The 24,175-nt window shown below is 42.5% G+C and overlaps 1 protein-coding gene and 1 long non-coding RNA gene across 7 annotated transcripts in view; one reads left to right on the top strand and one right to left on the bottom strand.

The window, feature by feature from the left end:
* Nucleotides 1–2,135: 2,135 nt before the first annotated feature.
* On the bottom strand, nucleotides 2,136–16,431 carry LOC134486139 (uncharacterized). Its single transcript, XR_010064873.1, has 2 exons — nucleotides 14,708–16,431; nucleotides 2,136–3,244 (listed from the first exon to the last, which is right to left on the bottom strand). It is a non-coding gene; the product is annotated as an uncharacterized LOC134486139 (long non-coding RNA).
* Nucleotides 16,432–17,027: 596 nt separating this feature from the next.
* Nucleotides 17,028–24,175, top strand: part of Gpr176 (G protein-coupled receptor 176) — a 100,423-nt gene continuing 93,275 nt past the window's right edge. For 2 of the 6 annotated variants that reach the window (XM_063283010.1, XM_017591434.3), the window contains exon 1: nucleotides 17,240–17,381. Coding sequence is in view for 1 of the 6 variants with exons in the window: in NM_001270986.1 (NP_001257915.1) it covers nucleotides 17,213–17,381 (169 nt within the window). In the remaining 5 variants the exon portion in view is untranslated. Of the gene's footprint in view, nucleotides 17,382–24,175 lie in introns of all 6 variants that reach the window. The other 4 variants (XM_039104132.2, XM_039104129.2, NM_001270986.1 and 1 more) reach the window with 3 other exon arrangements.

Here is a 24,175-nt window from a genome sequence, read left to right as displayed (position 1 = left end):
AAAGGAACAGGGATGACTTAAAAGCAGCTGCATCACCCCAAAGTGCACCCCAGCAAGAGAGAAGACCTGGAAGCTACTACTGTGAGCTACCTACCTGCACAGCTTGCAGGCAGCTCCACACTCCACACTCCTAGAATCTCTGAGAGTTCCACGGGTCACAGTCCTCTCCCTAGAAGTTGTTCTTTTGTTTTTTCTACTACCGTGGAGGGACGTGACAGTCAGTGATTTTTTGTTTATTTCCTGGGACATGTGAGCATCTGCCTCCCTCCTGCAGGTGCTGTTTCAATTCAGAGGGAACTCATAGAACAAGTGACCATGTAGACATGTAGAAAGGGGTCCTGCTTATTAAGAAAATTTCACCGTAACATCAATGGATAATAGAATGTTAAATCAGCAATTCTCCATCAACTAATTCAAAATGAAGAGAGTTTTGTTGTCCATATGACACATATGTCCATAAATGTCTGATGTTGACCATGGAGAACTTAAATGAAAGATCATGTGAGTTCTTTGAATGATTCTTGCAACCCCCATATAAGTTTGACATTAGTTTAAACTCATGATTTCAACATAAGGAACTAGAAATCGTCAACTGTATTCCAAAGTAGAAATTTTGTGTTATCAATAGTTTCTCAAAGTTTTGGTTCCTTGTCCTTGACAGGAACCTTGTGAATCTTTAAATTTTAACACTGCAACAGATGTGCAGCAATGTCTCGTGTTATTGGTTTGAAAAAGCTCCCTTATTTTTCCCAAGTTTACAGACATTCAGGTGGGTAATTCAGAGGGTTCCCATGCGCTCACTCTCCTCCAGAGCTTGCCCCAATCATTTGTTATACAGTCAACTAGTGTTGCTATTGTTAACAGGATTCCAGGACAGAAACTGTTGTGTGTGTGCAGAGATTGGTTGACTGATCAAAACTGCAGTGTTGTTCAAATGTTTCAAGTCCAGAAGCTAATTATCTCATCTGGGGCTAGCTTTAACACCATGAATAGCCATTCCTCACCCTCCTTTGTGTTAGAACTAGTATCCTGTGAGTAATAGATAATTCATATCTATCAACTTTGCAGACAACAAACCCAAAAGCTAAGAATGACATCAGATAGCATCTGAGGCCTATAGAAAACCTCCCCCTATCTTGCTGTCATTACTTCTCTGATTATCACCAATATATTTTAAACTTGTGATTTATGACTTTCATTGTTCAGTAAAACTATAACATATAAGGAAGCAACTTCCAGCCAGAGCCTAGAACCTGGAACCGGTTTCCTGGGCCATGATCACTCAAAACAGCTTTAGAATAAACTCTCTCTTGTTCCCTTTAAAACGAGAGCTGTGTTTTTTGCATAGAGGCCACGTTGTTACTAGCTAACATTCATAGGTCATATTAGGGTTCAGTGTCGTACAAATACAGGGTGTAATTTGTCCAGCATTACTATACTATGTATTGTAGTTCGTATACCGGAAGAGAGCCATGCTCCACTCATTTGTCTCTTAGATAATTCTCTTTAGACTTTTATAGTTCATGTCTTAGTTACTTTTCTATTGCTGTAACAAAATACCATAATCAAGGTAACTTGTAAAAGAAAGAATTTAATTCGGTGCTCAGGGTTCCCAGGGGCTAGAGTCCATGATCATCAGAGTTGGGGACCAGACAGTAGGCAGCAGGCAGCAGGCACGGCCCTAGAGCGGAAGCTGAGAGCTTACATGTGATCCGTAAGTATGAGACAGAGAGAGCTAACCGGGTTGCTGTGGGCCTTTGAACGCTCAAAGCCCATACCCAGTGACACACCTTCTCCAACAAGGCCACACCTCTAATCTTTCCCAAATAGCCTCACTAACTGAGGCCCAAACATTCAAATATATAAGCCTATGGGAGACATTCTTACTCAAACCACCAGTTAGATAACTACTCTTTATAAGAAACATCAAATGGTACAAAACACTGAATATAAGTAAGAAGTTTCTCACATGACTGTTTTATAAAGAGAATGGGACCCAAAGGTTTTGTGGTTTTTGTTACTGCTGGTGTTATAGCACTTCAATAGAGCCCAGCCTGAAGCTATTATGAATTTTGCAGTTTGACTATCTTAGTTAGGGTTTTACTGCTGTGAACAGACACCATGACCAAGGCAAGTCTTATAAAGAACAACATTTAATTGGGGCTGGCATACAGGTTCAGAGGTTCAGTCCATTATCATCCATGTGGGAGCATGGTAGACAGGAGGCTAGAGGAGCTGAGAGTTCCGCCTTTTGTTCTGAAGGCAGCTAGGAAAAGACTGACTTCCAGGCAGCTAGGATTGGGATATTAAGCCCATGTCCACAGTGATACACTTCTTCCAACAAGGCCACACCTCCTACTAGTGCTACACCCTGGGCCGGGCATATACAAACCATCACATTTACTGTGTCAAGATCTTCTTCTCTCTCTCTAAGCCAGTTGAGTCTGGATTTCTAGGAACTATCCTGGTAAGAAGACTGTGTGAAATAAGCTTTAAAAAATTAGGACAGGGTGAGGGCTATACTTCAGTATTAAAGTGCTTGACTCATATGCAAAGGGCCCCACTTGCATAGGGCCCCTGGCCTAGATGTCCATCATTTGAAGTGATGCAATAAAAATTGATATCCAGTCCTGGAGAGATGGCTCAGTGGTTAAGAGCACTGACTACTCCTTCCAGAGGTCCTGAGTTCAGTTCCCAGCCACATGGTGGCTCACAACCATCTGTAATAGGATTCGATGCTCTCTTCTGGTGTGTCTGAAGACAGCTACAGTGTACTCACATACATAAAATAAATAAATAAATCTAAAAAAAAAACAAAACCAAAACCCTGACACCTCAGGACAAAAGAGGGGGAGGGGCTAGGAAATGCAACAAAGGGTGGGGAGCGATAGAAAATGAAAAGTACATTAGAGGATAGGCTGCAGCTATTTTTCATTTTAAAAGGCCTGCTTCATCTATGTCATTGTTGCTTCTTGTTGGATCTGAATGTCTGATGGGCAAAAGCATGCATCCCAAAATCTGCAATTCAGTTCTCTTCCTGCAGTGTTGAGGCCTTGTGCATTTTAGGAAGGTTCTCTACTTAGCTAAAGCCCCAGTTTGCCCACCCCCCCAAATCTCTGTCTCTCCCCCTCCCTCCTTCCCTCCTTAAGGTATCATTAAGTTGCTCAGACGGTCTAGAACAAGGCGAGCTGGCTTTAGACCTGACCCAGTTCTTTTACTCCTGGTGTTTGTCATCTTCCTGACCCTGAAATAGGAAAAAATATTTATTAGTAGGCTTTTTCTCTCCCTTGGTGATGCAGATATAGACCAGATTAGAGCAGACTAAAAGTAGATACAGGCAGGTTTATTAGGAGGCAGCTCTCAGGTGGGTTCCCTATCTAACAGTTGGAGGTCAGTGAAGCCACACTTCCAGGCTAAGGCAAGTGAATTTTGTGAGTCTGGGCACGGAGTGATGACGTGTGAGCTAGGCTCTAGGATTGTGCCCATTACATAGTCAAGATCTGAACCCTGGGTGACTACTCTTTGGTGGGTTGCAGGAAACTTGGAGAGGAGGAAAAATGACATGTTAGTCCTGTGTTTTTCCAAGCAGGCAGGGAAGGTTTCTCTGTGCAGTCAGGGTTGGGGGAAGAGGAGCAGATGAGGTTTCCCAGCCTGTGCAGGGGATGAGCAGGGGTTCTAGCCTAACATTCATCTCTCAGAGTGGTCAAGAGGGTCAAATGTTTTGTTTGTTTAATTGTAGTGGTGGGTGTGGATAAGTGGTGCTCTCACACTGAACCACATCCTTAGCCCAACAAAGTCTCTTAGCACAGAGTTCAACCCCACAGCACTCACTAGCTGCCTGCTTTTCTCGCAGTTCAGAGCCTGGTGGAACTTTGACTCCTCTGTGTTCTATAATAAGCACGTTGCCCAGAAATTGACCAGCGCAGTTTCTTTCTGCTGAGCAATATTTGCAGTGCGGTCCCTGGGCAGCTAGTCTGAGCCTAACCCACACGTGGTTCTAGATGGCCGGTGCATGTCCTGTAGGCAAAATGTTGGATCAGAAGCCTTCAATCTCAGTACTAGCATTCCAGACCAGGAATTCTGAGTTTTAGGGAGCTACCCTATGTACTGTGGGATGTTGAGCGATGTCCCTAGGTTCTATCTATCATGGGCTGACTATATAGAGCAGACTGGGTTTGAACTCACTCATTGTGTCTTAATTTGCATTTATGCCACGAATAAAGAGTTTGATCATCTTTTCTTATGCTTATATCTTCTTTTTTACCTGACCTATGGTGCACCTAAAATGTTGAATTGTCTTGTAATCAAGCTCAGAGAGCCATTTATATATTCTGGATGCAATTCTTTATCATCATAGATGTGATCGTCAGCACACCTTTTCATACTCTTGACAGTGTTTTCCAGAGAACAGTCGTTACTTTGGCAACCAATGTTTTTTTTGTTTTTGGTAAATCATATTGTTGTCAAATCTCTAAAATCTATTTTTTCCTTCTGTAAATGTTATGGAGTGTACATTCCTATTTGCATATATCATCCTGTTTTAGTTAAAATGTTTGGGCTGGAGTTTTATGGCTAGGCATGTGCAATATCCTGGGTCCCACAGACAGACAGACAGGCAGACAGACAGACACACACACATATAAACACTTGCACACACACACACACACACACACACACACACACACATTAAGCATCCTCCTATGCAGTTCTGCTCCAAGATTCCATTTCTGTAATATACTAAGAAACATACACTTAGAAAGAGGATAAGTGCTTGCCTGTGGTGAAGACTAATTGAGAAGGTGGAAAGAGGGACCCCAGAGAAGCTAAATGTCCATTTTGCAGGTAATGTAGACAGTCATTATCTGTGGTACTCGTTATCAGGGTTACGGTTTTAGCTTAACAGAGCACCTGACTAGCAAGTACAAGGCCTTCCCCAGCAAGGCAAAGCAAAAGGAAATGAAGTTAAAGCCTTGCACTAACCATCAAAGTGTAGTGTGTCACATATCTGTTAAATCCTAACGTGCTCTTAAAGGAAATTCCTCACTTTGGTGAGACGAACGTCTTTAGCTTTCTCATATCATCTGTGCTGCTACGAATGATAGAATTTCATTACTTTTATGGTGGAATAAGATTGCATTTTATGCCTATTCCACGTTGTATCTATCCACCCATTAATGGATGCCTGGGTGGATCCTGTATCTGGTCTATTGTGAACCAGAGCAGCAATAAACACAGCAGTGCGGGTGCCTTGAAAAAGTGGTTTATTTCATTTCCCTTGGAATTGTGCCCAGTAGCAGGATTACATGATTTTATAGTAGTTCTATTTCTAATTGTATTTTTTTAAATTGTCATACTGTTCTCCATAATGGCTGTACTAATTTATATTCCCACCAACTGTGTGTAAGAGTTCTTTCTTGGCACACCCTGCAGAATTTTGTGTTTTGGTAACAGCCATTTTAACTGTGCGGGATGCATTACTGTGTGATTCACTTGCATTTCCATGATTCTGCTGAGCAGACCTTGCATTCGTGTCTCTGCCGCTTCTTTATGACCTATAGTGGTTTCCGTGAGAAACTTGATGTCATTCAAATGATTTTTTTCCCCTATAAGGAACGTTGTGTGTCCCTCTTTGTCTACTTTTAAGATTTTTCTTTTTTTTCTGTGATTAATTAGATTCAGAAGTTTACTGATGACGAGGTTTAGTGTAGATTTTCTCTAAGATTAAGACTTTCTGTTGTTGTTAATTATAGAGGTTTTAGCCATTATTTTTCTGGATACATTTTTTGAATTCTTCCCCCTTTTCGCTTTTGGTAGGTAAAGGCTTTCTGTGGCCTGGCACCCAGACAGGGAGACACAAGGCTGTGCCTACTGCTCCAGAAGTGCACAATGACCTAGAGCCTTAATGCCATCTTGATATTTGTGGGCACTTATGTATTTATGTGTGGCTGCTTTAAACTCATTAATAATAAACTCCAACTCACCAATAGTATAATTTGTGCCACATTAAGGAAAGAAGTCAAAGCATTTCCCCCAGGTGTCATTTGACCAAGAGCAAGCCTAGAAATGAAATCTCACCTTCACGCTCCCTGTGCTTCTATCCTGTTCGCTATGTGAGTCTGAATCTGTGCCTACCCGAAGATGTCTTGTGAATCTGTCCCTGTCCCTGTGCCTGTCGCTTGTAAAGGGCTTGCCTTGAACAGCACAGAAAGTAGCACAAGGAAGGAGTGATACTTAGTAGAAATCTTAATGGAGTCTTACAAGGGAGTACGTTACAGACCCACAGCACCCAAGTGACATGGCCGTCCAGCAAGCAATGGCCCTGTGTTGGATTCCGCGTTTATGGTGGATATTCACTTTTAGACATCTTTCACCATCTATTTTTGCTGCTTTCTGTAGATGAGTATTAGAACATGGGTGTATTACTTTGGTCAGGGTAGTGGAAGAGTGTGTAAGATTGCAGTGATCGATGCATTAGCTCAGGCTGTAAATGTTGATTACCTGGCAAATCCAAGGCAAAAGCCATTGGTTGTTACACTATTCTAAAGGCAGGTTAAACAGGCTGAGTGCACAGCAGGAGAGCAGTCTTAAGTAACCTCCAGCATAGTAATTACTCTGGCTGTGAGGTCCAGTGAAAAGTCCAGTCTCTCAGAATGTAAGAGTTCTTTTCCTAACACTACACTGTCAGATTGTTTATATTAATTTATGAGTCTTGCCTTTTAACTTTTGGGAAAAATTAAGTAAAACTCTTTTGTCTTTTTTTATTGGATTTTTTAAAATTTACATTTCAATATCCCCTTTCCCGGTTTCCTGTCCATAAACCCTCTATCCCATCCCTCCTCCCTCTTCTTCTATGAGGGTGTTCTCCCACCCTTTCACATCTACCCGCTCTGACATTCCCTTACACTGGGAGGTCCAGCCTTGGCAGGACCAAGGGCTTCTCTTCCCATTGGTGTCCAACAGGGCCATCCTCTGCTACATATGCAGTTGGAGCCGTGAGTCTGTCCATGTGTACTCTTTGGGTGGTGGCTTAGTCCCTGGGAGCTCTGGTTGGTTGGTATTGTTGTTCTTATGGGATTGTAAACCCCTTCAGATCCTTCAATCCTTTCTCTAACTCCTCCAATGGGGACCCCATTCTCAGTCCAATGGTTGGCTGAGAGCCTCTCAGGAGACAGCTATATCAGGCTCCTGTCAGTACACACTTCTTTGCATCAGCAATATTGTCTGGGTTTGGTAGCTATATGTATATGGGCTAGATCCCCAGGTAGGGCAGGCTCTGAATGGCCATTCCTTCAGTCTCTGCTCCAAAATTTGTCTTCATATCTCATCCTATAAATATTTTTGCTCCCCCTTTTAAGAAGGACTGAAGCATCCACACTTTGGTCATCTTTCTTCTTGAGCTTCATGAGTTCTGTAGATTGTATCTTGGTAATCTGAGCTTTTGGGTTAATATCCACTTATCAGTGAGTACATGCCATGTGTAGATTTTTGTGACTGGGTTACCTCACTCAGGATGATATTTTCTAGTTCCATCCATTTTGCCTATGAATTTCATGAAGTCATTATTTTTAATAGCTGAGTAATACTCCATTGTGTAGATGTACCACATTTCCTGTATCCATTCCTCTGTTGAAGGACATCTGTGTTCTTTCCAGCTTCTGGCTATTATAAATAATGATGCTATGAACATAGTGGAGCATGTGTCTTTGTTATATGTTGGAGCATCTTTTGGGTATATGCCCAGGAGTGGTATAGTACTATGTCTAATTTTCTGAGGAACCTCCAGACTGATTTCTAGAGTGGTTGTACCAGTTTGCAATCCCACCAACAATGGAGGTGTGTTCCTCTTTCTCCACATCCTCACCAGCATTTGTTGTCACCTGAGTTTTTGATCTTAGCTATTCTGACTGGTGTGAGGTGGAATCTCAGGGTTGTTTTGATTTGCATTTCCCTGATGACTAAGGGTGTTGAACATTTCTTTAGGTATTTCTCAGACATTCAATATTCCTCAGTTGAGAATTCTTTGTTTAGCTTTGTACTCCATTTTAAAAGGGTTATTTGGCTCTCTGGAGTCTAACTTCTTGAGTTCTTTGTATATATTGGATATTAGCCCTCTATTGAATGTAGGATTGGTAAAGATTTTTCCCAATCTGCTGGTTGCCATTTTGTCCTAATGACAGCGTCCTTTGCCTTACAGAGGCTTTGTAATTTTAGGAGGTCCCATTTGTTGATTCTTTTTTTTTTTCCGGAGCTGGGGACCGAACCCAGGGCCTTGCGCTTCTTAGGCAAGCCCTCTACCACTGAGCATTTTAAATCCCCAACCCATTTGTTGATTCTTGATCTTAGAGCATAAGCTATTGGTGTTCTGTTCAGGAAAATTTCCCCAGTGCCCATGTGTTCCAGGCTTTCCCCCACTTTTTCTTCTATTAGCTTGAGTGTATCTGGTTTTATGTGGAGGTCCTTGATCCACTTGGACTTGACCTTTGTACAGGATGATGAGAATGGATTGATTTGCATTCTTCTACATGCTGACATCCAGTTGAACCAGCATCTTTTTTCCACTGGATGGTTTTAGCTCCTCTGTCAAAGATCAAGTGACCATAGGTGTGTGGGTTCATTTCTGGATCTTCAATTCTATTCCATCAATCTACCTGCCTTTCTTTGTACCTATACCATGCAGCTTTTATCAATATTGCTCTGTAATACAGCTTGAGGTCAGGGATGGTGATTCCCCCAGAAGTTCTTTTATTGTTGAGGATAGTTTCCTCTATATGAACTTTATATGAATTTGAAATTTGCTCTTTCTAACTCTATGAAGAATTGAGTTGGAATTTTGATGGGGATTGCATTGAATCTGTAGATTGCTTTTGGCCATTTTTACTATATTGATCCTGCCAATCCATGAGCATGGGAGGTCTTTCCATCTTCTGAGATCTTCAATTTATTTCTTCAGAGACTTGAAGTTCTTGTCATATAGCTCTTTTACTTGCTTGGTTAGAGTCACACTGAGAGATATTTTATGTTATTTGTGACTATTGTGAAGGGTGTCATTTCCCTAATTTCTTTCTCAGCTTGTTTATCCTTTGAGTAGAGGAAGGCTACTGATTTGTTTGAATTAATTTTATACCCCGACACTTTGCTGAAGTTGTTTATCAGGCTTAGTAGTTCTCTGGTGGAACTTTTGGGGTCACTTAAGTGTACTATCATACCATCTGAAAATAGTGATATTTTGACTTCTTCCTTTCCGATTTGTATCCCTTTTATCTCCTTTTGTTGTCTAATTGCTCTGGCTAGGACTTCGAGTACTATATTGAATAAATAGGGAGAGAGTGGGCAGCCTTGTCTAGTCCCTGATTTTAGTGGGATTGCTTCAAGTTTCTCTCCATTTAGTTTGATGTTAGCTACTGGTTTGCTCTATATGGCTTTTACTATGTTTAGGTATGGACCTTGAATTCCTATTCTTTCCAGGACTTTAATCATGAAGGGGTGTTGTTGAATTTTGTCAAATGCTTTTTCAGCATCTAATGAGATGATTGTGTGTATTTTTTCCTTTGAGTTTCTTTATATAATGGATTACATTGATGAATTTCTGTATATTGAACCATTCCTATATTGCTGGGATGAAAACTACTTGATCATGGTGGATGATTGTTTTATGTGTTTTTGGATTCAGTTTGCAAGAATTTTATCGAGTATTTTTGTGTTGATATTCATAAGGGAAATTGGTCTGAAGTTCTCTTTCTTCGTTGGGTCTTTGTGTGGTTTAGGTATAAGAGTAATTGTGGCTTCATAGAAGGAATTGGGCAGTGTTCCTTCTGTTTCTATTTTGTGGAATAGTTTGGACAGTATTGGTATTAGGTCTTCTATGAAGGTCTGATAGATTTCGGCATTAAACCCGTCTGGACCTGGGCTCCTTTTGGTTGGGAGACTTTTAATAACTGCTTCTATTTCTTTAGGAGTTATAGGACCGTTTAGATGGTTTATCTGATCCTGATTCAACTTTGGTACCTAGTATCTGTCTAGGAAATTGTACATTTCCTGCAGATTTTCAAGTTTTGTTGAATATAGGTTTTTGTAGTAAGATCTGATGATTTTTTGAATTTCCTCTGAATCTGTAGTTATGTCTCCCTTTTCATTTCTGATTTTGTTAATTTGGACACACTCTCTGTGTCCTCTGGTTAGTCTGGCTAAGAGTTTATCTATCTTGTTGATTTTCTCAAAGAACCAACTTTTGGTTCTGTTGAGTCTTTCTATGGTCCTTTTTGTTTCTACTTGATTGATTTCAGCTCTGAGTTTGATTATTTCCTGCCTTCTACTCCTCCTGGGTGTATTTGCTTCTTTTTGTTCTAGAGCTTTTAGGTGTGCTGTCAAGCTGCTGACATATGCTCTTTCCTGTTTCTTTCTGCAGGCACTCAGCGCTGTGAGTTTTCCTCTTAGCACTGCTTTCATTGTGTCCCATAAGTTTGGGTATGTTGTACCTTCATTTTCATTAAATTCTAAGAAGTCTTTAATTTCTTTCTGTATTTCTTCCTTGACTAAATTACTATTGAACAGAGCATTGTTACTTCCATGTGTATGTGAACTTTCTGTCGTTTTTGTTGTAATTGAAGATCAGCCTTAGTCCATGGTGATCTGATAGGATGGATGGGATTATTTCAGTCCTCTTGTATCTGTTGAGGCTTGTTTCGTGACCAATTATATGGTCAATTTTGGAGAAGGTACCATGAAGTGCTGAGAAGAAGGTGTATCCTTTTGTTTTAGGATGAAATGTTCCATAGATATCTGTTAAATCCATTTGGTTCATAACTTCTGTTAGTTTCTCTGTGTCTCTGTTTAATTTCTGTTTCCATGATCTGTCCATTGCTGGGAGTGGGGGAGTTGAAGTCTCCTACTATTATTGTGTGAGGTGCAATGTGTGCTTTGAGCTCTAGTAGGTTTCTTTTATGAATGTAGGTGCCCTTGCAGTTGGAGCATAGATAATTAGGAATGAGAGTTTATCGTGGTGGATTTTTTCCACCACGAATATGAATATGAATATGAAGTGCCCTTCCTTATCTTTTTTGATAACTTTTAGTTGAAAGTTGATTTTATTTGACATTAGAATGGCTACTCCTGCTTGTTTCTTGGGACCATTTGCTTGGAAAGTTGTTTTCCAGCCTTTTACTCTTAGGGTAGTGTCTGTCTTTGTCACTGAGGTATATTTCCTGTGTGCAGCAAAATGGGTCCTCTTTATATATTCATTCTGTTAATCTATGTCTTTTTATTGGGGAATTGATTCCATTGATGTTAAGAGATATTAAGGGATAGAGATTGTTGTTTCCTGTTATTTTTGTTGTTAGAGGTGGAATTATGTTTGTCTGTCTCTTTTCTTTGGGGTTTGTTGCAAGAAGATTACTTTCTTGCTTTTTCTAGGGTGTAGTTTCCCTCTTTGTGTTGAAGTTCTCCATCTCTTATCCTTTGTAGGACTGGATTTTGGAAAAATATTGTGTAAATTTGGTTTTGTCATGGAATATATTGTTTCTCCCTCTATGTTTATTGAGATTTTTGCTGGATATTGTAGCCTGGGCTGGCATTTGTGTTTTCTTAGGGTCTGGATGACATCTGCCCATTCTAGCTTTCATAGTCTCTGGTGAGAAGTCTGGTGTAATTCTGATAGCTCTGCCTTTATATGTTACTTGACCTTTTTCCCTTACTGCTTTTAATATTCTTTCTTTGTTTCGTGCATTTGCTGTTTTGACTATTATGTGATGGGAGGAACTTCTTTTCTAGTCCAATCTATTTGGAGTTCTGTAATTTTGTTGCGGATATTGACTGGACCATTAAGTTGGGAGTCTTCGCTCTCTTCTGTACCTATTATCCCTAGGTTTGCTCTTCTCATTGTGTCCTGGATTCCCTGGAGATTTTGGGTTAGGAGCTTTTTGCATTTTACATTATCTTTGACAGTTGTGTCAATGTTTTCTATGGAATCTTCTGCACCTCTGATTCTCTCTTCTATTTCTTGTATTCTGTTAGTGATGCTTGTGTCTATGATTCCTGATCTCTTTCCTAGGTTTTCTATCTCCAGGGTTGTCTTCCTTTGTGATTTCTCTATTGTTTCTATTTCCATTTTTAGGTCCTGGATGGTTTTGTTCAATTCCTTCATCTGTTTGGTTGTGTTTGCTTGTAATTCTTTAAGGGATTATTTTGTTTCCTCTTTAAGAACGTCTACATGTTTACCTATATTTTCCTGTATTTCTTTAAGGGAGTTATATATATCCTTCTTAAAGTCCTCTTTCATCATCATGAGATGTGATTTTAAATCAAAATCTTGCTTTTTTGGTGTGTTTGGATACTCAGTATTTGCTTTGGTGGGGGAACTGGGCCATGATGATACCAAGTAGTCTTGGTTTCTGTTGCTTAGATTCCTACAATTGCCTCTCCCCGTCTAGTTGTCTCTGGTATTAGCTGGTCTTGCTGTCTCTGACAATGACTTGACCTTGTGTGTCAGCCTGTGTAAGCCTGTGTGTCAGCACTCCTGGAGACTAGATTTCTCCCAGCTGGATCTGGGGTCCTTTGGAGCAGAAGTGGTGGTCTTACCTCTGCTCTCAGGTGTGTTAAAGCTCCTGGATACTGGCTTTCAGCTCTGAGTGCAGACAGAGACTGACAGGATTCTCTCCCTGACTGCTCCTTGGTTCCTGTGTCCCAAGGGCTCTAACTGGGTTCCTCATAGGCCAGGAATGTGAACAGAAGTGGTGATCTCCCTTGAGCTCTCAGGATTGTCTGCATTTCTGAGAGTCCAGCTCTCTCTCCCATGGAATTTGTGTACAGAGAGCTGTGGGACTGGGTCAACTCCCAGTGCAGGCAGAAACTGGGAGCTCAAGTATAACCTTTTATTCCAAAGCTATGCTGTTACTTCTAAGTTGGGTTCTGAGTCATAGCCATGGCTCATCTTTTCCTGAAGGAGACATTACTGTATTGATCCCTCAATTCACCAGCATTGGTTCTAGATAACTTTCAACTCTGACCAAGAAATCAAATTTATTTTCAAAGGACATATTTGTCATGAACAGAAACACAGAAAAGATTGTGCTAGATCCCGAATTTTACAGTAATAGAGGAGCTCCAAAGAGGGGTTGAGAAGTCTCAAGAAATATCCAACAACTGTGTGGCTTCCCAAGACTACCTGAGGATGACAGTATTCATGGATATTTTCAATTTGACATTAGAAATCGGTCTGGTCTGGGGGTGTGATACAGCGATAGAGCTCTTGCTTAAGATGTGCAAAGTGTTTGTTTCAATCCCAGTGTGTGTGTGTGTGTGTGTGTGTGTGTGTGTGTGTGTGTGTGTGTGTTTGTGTTTGTGTGCATGACATCCATGTGTATGTGACTTCTGAGGCTTCCTTCAGAGGGAAAAAACTTCCTATTTTTGTAATATCTTGAGAACTTTAATAGCAAGTCTTTAGGAACAAAGGCTACTAAAACATATTTGTAGATTCATATCCATGGGGAACCAAGGTCTGCAAAGTAACGTTTTAGTGAAGCCCACAGAGAGAATGCTTTAACATGTTGGAAGGGGAGGGTTTTCCTCTCTGTGGTATTTGTTTACTTTAATCATCAATAAACAGGACTTGATCTAATAGTGAAGTTTAACATATGTGACCCTGAGGTTTTGATTAATTCAGTATTATAGTCTCAAAAAGTCTCCACAAACAGCTATATTCACCCTACATCTATTTGATAGAGAAGGACACCAAGTTCACAGAGGTGAAGAGGGCTCGAATTGGCACAGACACTTGCACACAGGTTTGTAAGATCACTATTCATGCTCTTCCTCCTTTGCTCCCACTGTCCCTCAGGCTATCTTAGACTCTGCGATCTTGAGAAGGTTTGTATGTTTGACTGTCTCAAAAATCAGTCTAGGTTTCCAGAAGAAGAGAAATGGCGTATTGCCCATATTAAGTTTAAATACACTCCAATAAGCCATTTAAACGAAGTAAATTTATCAGAGACTGACACAGGTTGGACATGAAAAGCCCAGCAGTTTAATTCAAAGGTTCCCAGAGGTTCTGTTATCCATTACCACTTTCATTTCCTGAGGACCAAGAGTGTTCTATAGCCACTTCCAATATACACAGAGATTTCTTATTTTAAAAAAAGTATCCGACTTAATACCTGCTATGCACATAAATGAAGGATGTTCCTTTAAATATGCAGGCCTGTTTCCATGACTGTCTGCCAGCACAAGCTGGGCTGTGCTGTAAAAAGGAGTAACTGTAAAGATATTTGTAGCTTAATACAACACTGTTTATTTCTTGCTCACACAAAATTTATTGTGGGTGGCTATGTCTCCAGGACATGAGTCCTCCCATGTGGTGGTGACTCAGAGGCTGCTCTGTGTTTCGGCAGTTCCATTCAGAACAAGACTCCCTTCCCAACCACTGTGGCAGGGCAGAAGAGGGACTGGGTAATCAGATAACATTTCACTGTTTCGGCCTACAAACACATCATCATTTCTGCTCAGATTTCATTAGTCATAATAGTCACGTGGCCTTGCTTGCTGAAATGACAGTTGAGAGAGACTGTTTTCAGTGTGTCTAGAAGAAGAGAATGGGAAACTGTCAACCTGAGTAATGTCCGCACAGCAAACCACCGACTATAGGCACAGGGCTATAGGCACACGACTGACCACATAGAAATACAGAACTGCCTACTTGAGATGGGAAGTCACCTACCACAGGACTGAGAAAACACTTGTCTCTCCCGGCTTTTCTTCTCTCTCCCTTCAGTGAGACGAGGGTCAGGAGGAAGGAAAGAAAACTACAGCTCATAGGATCTGTCTTATTTAACCATCACTTTGATCTTTGCAAGTATCCCAATCCGGCTCCATCTTGTTTTCCTCCTGCCCAGGATCCTTCCGCTTTTTAATAAATGTCTAAGAATGTTAAAATCCAAGAATTCTTCTGAACACAAATGAAGGGATAAAAGGAAACAAGTTCTCACGGATACAAGCTTTAGTGCTCTTTTGGACTTCCCAGTCTGGAACAACCAGAAACAAAACTTTGTTGTTTATAAATTGCATGGTATAGGGCATTTTGTTATAGTAGCCTGTGCAGATCAGGACAATCCCTCCGGTTTTTGACCTGCCCAATTCTAGAAAAAAAATCTAAATAAAATTTTTTCAATAGGAAACTCTTTTGACATATTTTTATTTAATGACTGCAATACCATGCTCCGAATTCTACCTGTTCATCTTAGGAGTGACTGTCACCCGAGGGTTGCCTGATTAAACGCAGTGTGGTTTTGTGACTTACAACAAATCCAGTGCAGTGGACATGATACCTAAATTCTAAAATGACTTATAAACGTCAGCGTGGTTTCTGTGTGTCCTCACTTGAAGACCAGAGTTACCTATGAGGAAGCTAAGCAGCTACATGGAAAGGTCCCGTGGAGATCATTCAGAGAACAGTTGCAGCCGACCTCTGAGGTACAGCCAGTATCTCCTGCCAGCCACGAAGAGCCTCCAGATTCCAGACTCTGCCACTGGCTGAACTACCGGCGATAGGTTGTTCAAGCTACTGAAGTTTATAAATTTGTTGCATACTACCCAGAAAGTATAACATTTAAATGATGTCCAACCCCTTGACTCATCATTGGAGTCAGTGGAAAATTCACCTAAGATGTGACTGTAAGACTGATGTTACCTTGTCCTTGGTTCTGTGATTTCATAAGGCTTGTGTGTCTCAAATTGGCGACCTCCGTTTTGTTTTGCAGTGAAAGGTCTCACAAATTCAAGTGTGCCAATTTATTTTGTAGTAAATTCCTGATTGTCTTGCCTCTCCCTCCGAAACTCTGGGATTAGAGGTGTGCACCACTATGCTCGGCTCATTTCTCCATTTTTCTTCCCTTGATCCCTCTCTTGGTTCCTTGTTTCCATTTCGCTCCTCCTGCTTCACTGTTTCTTCTTGTTTGCCTGCTTATCCCAACTTCCCAATGCTTTACATCAGCCTGCAGGAAACCCCCTCCAAGTCTTCATCGCTGAATTTATTAGCAGTGCCCCTTGTGGAGGTGAGGTCCAATGGAAGGGCCTGGGAAACCATCAGTGGGTTCCTTTAGTCCACCATTCGAAGGCTTTGGCTTGACCGAGGGCCCTGGAGGCTTGGGATTCCTGTCCAGAAGTCAGTGGCAAATGACTTAGAGACTGCAGGCTGCACCCTAAGGACGAATGGGGCAGTAACCACAGCAGCAAACGCAGCGCAGCTGGCAGCGCATCCTTCTGCAGCCAGACACTGAAACTGCGCGCCTCCCACGCGCCCCGCGACGAAGTCACGCTCCACTGGGGCAAAATGGCGCTACGTCCCTCCCAAGCAGCGTGAGGGGCGGGAGGGGGTTGAGGTGGGTGGGTCGTGCGTCACGTGACCTCGCCTGCCTGCCGCGCGGCCCCGACTGCCCCAGGCACGCGCTGGGAGCCTGGCAGCAGAGCTGGAGGCGCCACTGCCCCGCTAGGGGCGTCCTCCCCGGTCCCTGCTAGGTCACGACAATCCGTCCAAGCCAAGAACCGACCTGGGGTGGGGGTGGGGGTGCTGAGGCCAAGGGTGGGGGCGGCTTGTAGAGGCAAAGGGGGCTACAGAACTGGTCCAGACAGCCTTGGGGAGGCGGGATTGGACCCCAGCTGAGCTTCTGGAGTCCTGGCGCTCAGCCCAGTGTGCGGGGGCCAGCCTGCTGCCCAGCCTTGGCTGCCCACCGGGTCTAGCCCCCACCCTCTCAGCTACGATCACTACACTGAAGCATTTCATGGGGGTTCGCACCTCCCCAGCCCCGGAGCTAGCAGCACTGAAATATAGCTTCAGCCAAGTGCTCCCTTCTCGTTAGCCAGAGAGGTCCGGAGCGTGCGCCGGGTCCTTCGCAGCCACCTATGTGTATGCTGGGTGGGCTTGGCCGCGCTGCCCGCCTCCCCCCCTCGGGAGGAGGGCCCAGCGATGCGCTGTGACCGTGCCGCCTCCATGTGGCTGCTGACGGGCCCAGGGGGGAGCAGGCATGGGGCGCGGCCGCGCCTCCCTCCCACCCCATCTCGAGGACGGCTGGTTAGGCGATGAGCAGACGTGAGGGGCTAGCCGGCTGCCCGGCTCTGCAGGACGCTGCCTGGCTCCCGAGCGTCGGTCCCTCCGCGCCCGGGGCAGGAGCGGCTGTGCGCTGGGGCTCAGAGGCCGGGCAGGAGAGTACAAGCCCCCGGCTTCGCTATGGGGCACAACGGCAGCTGGGTGTCACCGAACACCAGCCACCCGCGTAACACGTCGGGCGCCCAGGCTGGCGCCAACAGCAGCGCGTTCGGGGAGCTGAGCGAGGCGCAGCTGTACCGCCAGTTCACCACCACCGTGCAGGTCGTCATCTTCATTGGTTCGCTGCTCGGTAAGCCAACCTGCGGGGCCACCAACGGGCCGGGTTTCCCGGAGGACGCAAGATCCGCTGTGGGATGCAGGGTGCCCGGCAGTGTGCGGGGAGTTGAAGGAGGTTTAAGTTAAGCGAGGGCGGTCATCCCTAGCCTGGAGGTTGGAAGAAGAAGAGTTGGGACAGGGCGTCTTTTGGCAGGATGGTACGTGTACAGGGGTTCTGGCGAAAGACCTGTCCAGACAGTCCTTGCCTAACGCTTCAGACTCCGCGCATCACCGCTTACCTTCTGGTGCCCAGGAGCATCGCTGCCTCGAGCTCTTGTTTACAAATAAGAGCAATGATTCCGGGGAAATTTGTTACTGATGGAGGAATGTTAACTCAATCAGTCCAAGATGCGTTTTTGCGCTGCTATTTCCTATATAAGAATTATTTTTGAAAGAGCTCTATTTTACGTATCAGTTTTGGCTTGTTTCTAGTAACAGGGGACCAGGGACCCGGTGGCTTTTTTTTTTTTTTTTTTTTAAGGAGCATGTGAAGTTACACTTTACATTGTCTTCAATCTCTGAGTAAAACGAAGCCCACTGGACGCCTCCATCTGTGTTTTAAGTGCATAACAGAGATAAGGAAAAAAAAAACAATGTTTCAAACCACACACAATAGATTATAGATTGCTTCCCTTGTTCAGAGGGGATTAACAAAATAAATTGACCAAAATGAACTCCGCTACTCCATTACAGGGCATTGAATCGGTTTTCAAAAAGAGTTGCCCGACTTAAGAAGGATGAAAGAATTACTGTTCCTGTAATTTCTTGTGCAATGGCTAGTAAAATGTGTGTGGGCTAGCTTGAGACTCACCTCTGCTTCTCTCTACACTTAAATGGCTCTTGCTCTTTAGGGCAACTCTTAAAACGATAAACAGTACAATCAGACTGTGCTCCATTGAGGTTTGGCAAGCACAGTGGATACTAGCAAACAGGCTTAAATTCTCTGTTGTGACATTTGTAAGAATGTGAAAAGATTACAATTTATGTGTGGATGTTGTGGAGAAGAGAAGTCAAAGTTTCAAAGTCAAAATAAATTATATTTTCTAGACACTTGGGAATTTCCATGGAAACCAAGATATCTGAGATATTAAAAGACTATATTTGGAAAAAAATAACGTTTGGAATTTCCCTTCATACTTTCTCAAGTTGTCACCATTCTAGCCCATTCTGTTGTAATAGCTATCTTCCACTTTTTGTCCTTGGGGTATTCTCAGCTGTCCCTGTGACGTCTAGATGTGTGCTTTCAAGTGGATTGCTAAATGCACATTTACACAATAAAAAGTATGTTCTGAATATTTCTGAGATTCATTTAACAATCACTAATTAAACATTTACTATGCAAAAGTACTATGAAAACAGTAAAATTCCAATATTACTCCTCTTAAAATATATATTAATGGGAAAGGCAGACAATGACTTTGGATTTTTCAAATATACACATCTCTCCTATATATATCATATATATGTACATATAGGCACAGACATATAATAGCTTTCACTCATGGCAATTTTGGTGTTGAAATTTTGTTCATAGATTGAATCTAGAAAGTTAAAGTATAATTGGAATAGAAGATAGATAGTGTGTCTACAAAAGACATGGTGAGCAGTGGGCCTTTAAATGCTATTCCTGCTATCTCTCTGCATTTTTCTCTTCCCTGTCTTTCCTTGCATTGGATTCAGGAACTTTTAGGTAAATGGGCTCTTGTTTAAGTTCTTTCCCACACAGCACTTGTGAGTGGCATGCCAAACTGCCTTCATGGATAGGTCTGAAAAAAAAAAAAGACTCATTTCCCCTTGCTCTTTGGTTATGTCTGACTAGATCTACTAAGAAATCTATTTGCCCTCTTCTATTTCCAGAAAATACAAATATAGGTAGCATTTCATGTTTCCTTGAAAACATAGCTGAATTGTAACATTGTCCTGTGTGTGCTTGCTCTTTGTGGGTGTCCTTGATTCATTGTTCGAGAAGGATCTGATCCATCCAAACAGATCTATGACCAGGAGAATTTCCTGGAAATGCCAGTTGAGGCTCAGTACTTACGGTCAAAGCTATGTCCAGTTACATGCAAGGTGTGTAAACTTGGGAATACAGCGCCAAAGTCCAAATAATGTTTCCGAGTCTTTCTTTTCTTACTGTTGACTCTAGCGGTGCTGTGAGCCACCTACCAGACGAGACCTAAATTATGTGACTCGCTTCCAGGATTCCCAGGTAACTGAAGGCATCCCGAGATGTTGTATCACGATGGCTGAGAAACTCTCATTCTCTCAGATCCCCAAAAGGTGCATTATTCCCTCAGAAATAGAGGGAAGTCATTGATTTGCAGTAGGAGGAAGGTAAAGTCTTTGGAGGATGGAATGCTGTCTAATGGTAGATTAGCCATGACTTAGTGTACCTGCCTCTCATCTCAAACACAGGCAGATGGGTTGTTCTTTATGTCGTCTCTCTGAACAGATACAAACAGTCTTCGCACATCCTCCAAATCTCTTTCTCTTCCCTGAGACTCATTAATCCTCAGGAATGCTTCCCTGGCACTGCTGGCTTGCAGAACTTCAGGCATTTTTTTTTTTTTAAAGTAGCGCTTTAACTGGAAAATGTCCCGGTAACTTGCGATAACTTAATATTTCAGTCATAGGAATATTCTTTACCGTGCCGAAAATGACTCAAGAATTGCTCAAATAATGCGCCTTTGGGGATCTGAGAGAATGAGAGTTTCTCAGCCATCGTGATACAACATCTCGGGATGCCTTCAGTTACCTGGGAATCCTGGAAGCGAGCCATATAATTTAGGTTGTCTGGTAGGTGGCTCACAGCACGAGCGTCAGCAATTGGAAATGGAAGACTCAGAAAGACTTGGAGTCACCATTTCCAGTAAGATAGAACTCAGAGGCCCTTCATCCCGGTGCTTGGGAGGCAGAGGCAGGCAGATCTCTGCGTTCCAGGCCAGCCTGGTCTACAGAGGGAGTTCAGGGCAGTGAGGACGATACAGAGAAACCATGCCTTGAAAAACAAAAACAAAAACAAAAGCAAGAACAAAATAAAAACAAAAACAAAAACCAAACAAACAAACAAAAAAACCCCAAGCTCCACAGGACTGATCTTTCTTTTCCAAGTCTCCTTGGATTCACACTGAAAATACGCGCAGAGGACATTTCTCTTTGTTGCTTTGACGTAGAAGGTCAGTAGTTATGACTGACTATTACCACTAAGCTACTCCTACCCAGATTACTTGTCACCTGTGCCTGTTATCCTTGGAGGCATGGGAGACAGTTTTAAAAAAGGAATTTCCCATTCGAGTCACCACTGCAAACAATAGCCGGCATGTAAGTATTTCTACACTGAAATTTATCTTAGAGTGCTTTAAAACACAGAGATCAGCTTTTCTTCCTTCTGCCAGGCTGTTGTGCATAAATGGTTCTTGTTTTTAAGTTGACTTCCTTTGCCAACTACGTGCTGAATATTTGCTGGATACCCGCAGCCTCCTGCATTTATGTGTTGCAGATGGGTGAAGGTCTGTAAGAAGCAGGTCTTTTGGAGAAAGTTTAGATGAGATCAAGCTTAGTGCCAAAGGGCTCACAGACTCTGCCTCTTCATCTTGTGAAGATGTAGCAGGAAGGCAGGAGTCCACAAATCAGGAAGGGAGCCTTCCTCAGAACCTGCCCACACTGCCTCTGGGACTTCCTGGCTTCCAGAACTGTTAGAAATAAATGTTGTTCAAGCTACTCAATCTACACATTTTGTTTGATTATTTTTTAATGGCAGGCCATTATACTTATACTGGTATATAGTGAATGACCGTGAAACTGATGACCATGAGGAAAAGGTTCTCTATCACCCTTGGTCTTATTCTTTCAAAACAGGGTTTCTTGCTGAACCTGCAGCTAAGCTATTGGCCAGGAAGCCCCAACTATCTTCCTGTCTCTGCCCCCACCCAACTCCCACTAGGATTACAGCGAGACCTTTTACACGTGTGCTGGGATCTGAACTCAGGTCCTCATGCTTCCAGGGTGATTACTCCAACCCTCTGAGCCATTTCTATAGGCCTAAAGTATTCATTTTAAAGGAAAAATAGGAAGAAGGCACATGCAGCTCACTTAGGTAGAGTACTTGCCTAGCACGTACAAGCAGGGAATGGCTTGTTGAATCTGTTCAACAGAGAGATGATAAACACCATTTTGCTTCTTGTTTTTTATAGTCCAGCAAAATCACATGCGTACAAGCAATGTTTATGATACTTGATAGAATCATATTTGTGCCTTTGATACTAGCTAGATGATTCTTAGAGTTTCCTGGTTAAATGTTTGACAGATGATGTATTATGCTAGCTTGTGCTCATAATTCATAATTATATAGAATAGTTTTTTGGTTAACCATAATTATAGACAATTGTAACATGATGCCAGCTACCTTACATCTGTATGCTGTTTCTGTTTTGTCATGTCTAGAAACATGTATCGACTACATAGAAAACAAGGTGTCACACACCTGTAACCTCAGAATTTGGGATTTGGGAGGTGGAGGTAGGAAGATAAGGAATTCAAGGCCAGTCTTAAGTACATAGTGAGTTCAAGGCTAGGCTGAGCTACACAAGCTCCTATCTTCACACACACATACACACACACACACACACACAGAGAGAGAGAGAGAGAGAGAGAGAGAGAGAGAGAGAGAGAGAGAGAGAGAGACTATGAATAATGTATATAGAAGCTGACCTAAAGAGTCAGGACATGGCAGGGTCAGTAATTAGCCTGGGTAGATAAACCCAATATAGTGAGTCTGAATGCACAATCTTTGATTTTCATATGAAAGAAGCTTACTCCACCCATTCTACTCCCTACATTCTTATGTTTGTGTGTGTGCATGTGTATATTCAGGTGTCTGTGTGCATGTGTGTATACAGGTGTGTGTGTGTGTCTGTGTGCATGTGTGTATACAGGTGTGTGTGCATGTGTATATTCAGGTGTGTGTGTGCATGTGTGTATACAGGTGTGTGTGCATGTGTATATTCAGGTGTGTGTGTGCGCATGTGTGTATTCAGGTGTGTGTGCATGTGTATATTCAGGTGTGTGTGTGCATGTGTATATTCAGGTGTGTGTGTGCATGTGTATATTCAGGTGTGTGTGTGCATGTGTGTATTCAGGTGTGTGTGCATGTGTATATTCAGGTGTGTGTGTGCATGTGTATATTCAGGTGTGTGTGCGCATGTGTGTATTCAGGTGTGTGTGCATGTGTATATTCAGGTGTGTGTGTGTGCATGTGTATATTCAGGTGTGTGTGTGTGTGCATGTGTATATTCAGGTGTGTGTGTGCATGTGTATATTCAGGTGTGTGTGTGCATGTGTGTATTCAGGTGTGTGTAGATGTGTATATTCAGGGGTGTGTGTGTGCATGTGTGTATACAGGTGTGTATGTGCATGTGTATATTCAGGTGTGTGTGTGCCTTCGAAGACCAGAGGACAACCTTGGATGTCACTCTCCAGTATTTCCATCGGCTCCCTTTGAGGCAGGATCTCTTACTGGCTTGTAGCTCACTAACTGGGCTCACAGACTGGCCAGTGAGCCCCAGGGACCTCCTTGCCTTGGCATCATAAGCTCGGGAGTTACAAGTACCCTCCACTGTGCCTAGCGTTTTATGTGGGTTCTGAAAATTGAACTCAGGTCCTTGTGTTTGCAATCATTTTATTGACAAGGATATTCCCCTAAGCCTTCACTTCCCCCCTGTTTTAATTTTGTAAAGGTAGAATCCAAAATAGTGAACATTTTGTTTTTCTACAGTATATCAAGCATAGGCGCTCCTTCTGATCGCCGTCTGAGTGAAGGGCTATAACCCCTTGCTGCTCTCTTCTTCCTGCTTATGTATGATACATCATTCCGCTTTTTAATTCTTCTTGGAAATTTAATTCTCTGTTGAAAACCATTTTTTAAAAAAAAAAAACCCAGCATTTAAGATAAAATTTATATGCTACAGTGTTTACCATTTGGTTTTTTTAGTATATTCACAGGGTTGGGCCATCTCATTATTATTTAATTTGGGAACATTTTAAACATTCTACAAAGAAAATGTGCCCATTAGCAATTATGCCAATCTCCTCAGTACTCGAGTTATAGCATTTATGTCTCAGGACTTTCTATTATAGACATCTCATATATTTGAAGTCAAATGTGTTATCATTTAGGACTGGCTTCTTTCCTTGGTAATATTTTTACTGCATTTTTAGGCTTCATTCACATTGTAGTGGGTATCAGAATGTCATCACTATTATTTATTCTGTCCTTGTGATGCTGGGAATTGAACCTAAGGCCTCCCGTGTGCTAGGCAAGACCTTTTCCACTGAACTTTATTCCTTCTCAACTCTCACTTCTTATTATAAAGTTGTTGTATTGGGGCCAGCCGGATAGCTCAGCAGGACACTTACCAAAGAGCCTGATGACCTGAGAGGAAGAAGCAGAGAACGTGCTCTTGCAAGCTGTCCCTTAACTTCTACACAGGCCCGCATGCACAGATACAGTATGTACTTGGGTATGTATCTGTGTAGATGAGTAAGTGTAAAAATCGCTAAGTAGCATCTCATAGTCTGGACTCAGCACATTTTGTGTATCCATTCATCGTTTGATAGACATTTGGGTGACTCACCTATTGACTACTGCGAATAACGGTGCTTGCTATGAGTGTTCACTATGTAAGCTTTCGTGTGGATGTGTTTTCAGTTCTTTTGGTCACATACCTTAGACTTGAGTGGGTGTGTCATGGGAGAGCTCTGTGGTTATCC

The sequence above is a fragment of the Rattus norvegicus genome, chromosome 3 (genome assembly GCF_036323735.1).
Source record: "Rattus norvegicus strain BN/NHsdMcwi chromosome 3, GRCr8, whole genome shotgun sequence".
In the NCBI taxonomy this organism is placed as follows: Eukaryota; Metazoa; Chordata; class Mammalia; order Rodentia; family Muridae; genus Rattus; species Rattus norvegicus.
This window is presented reverse-complemented; position numbering and strand designations above follow the sequence as displayed.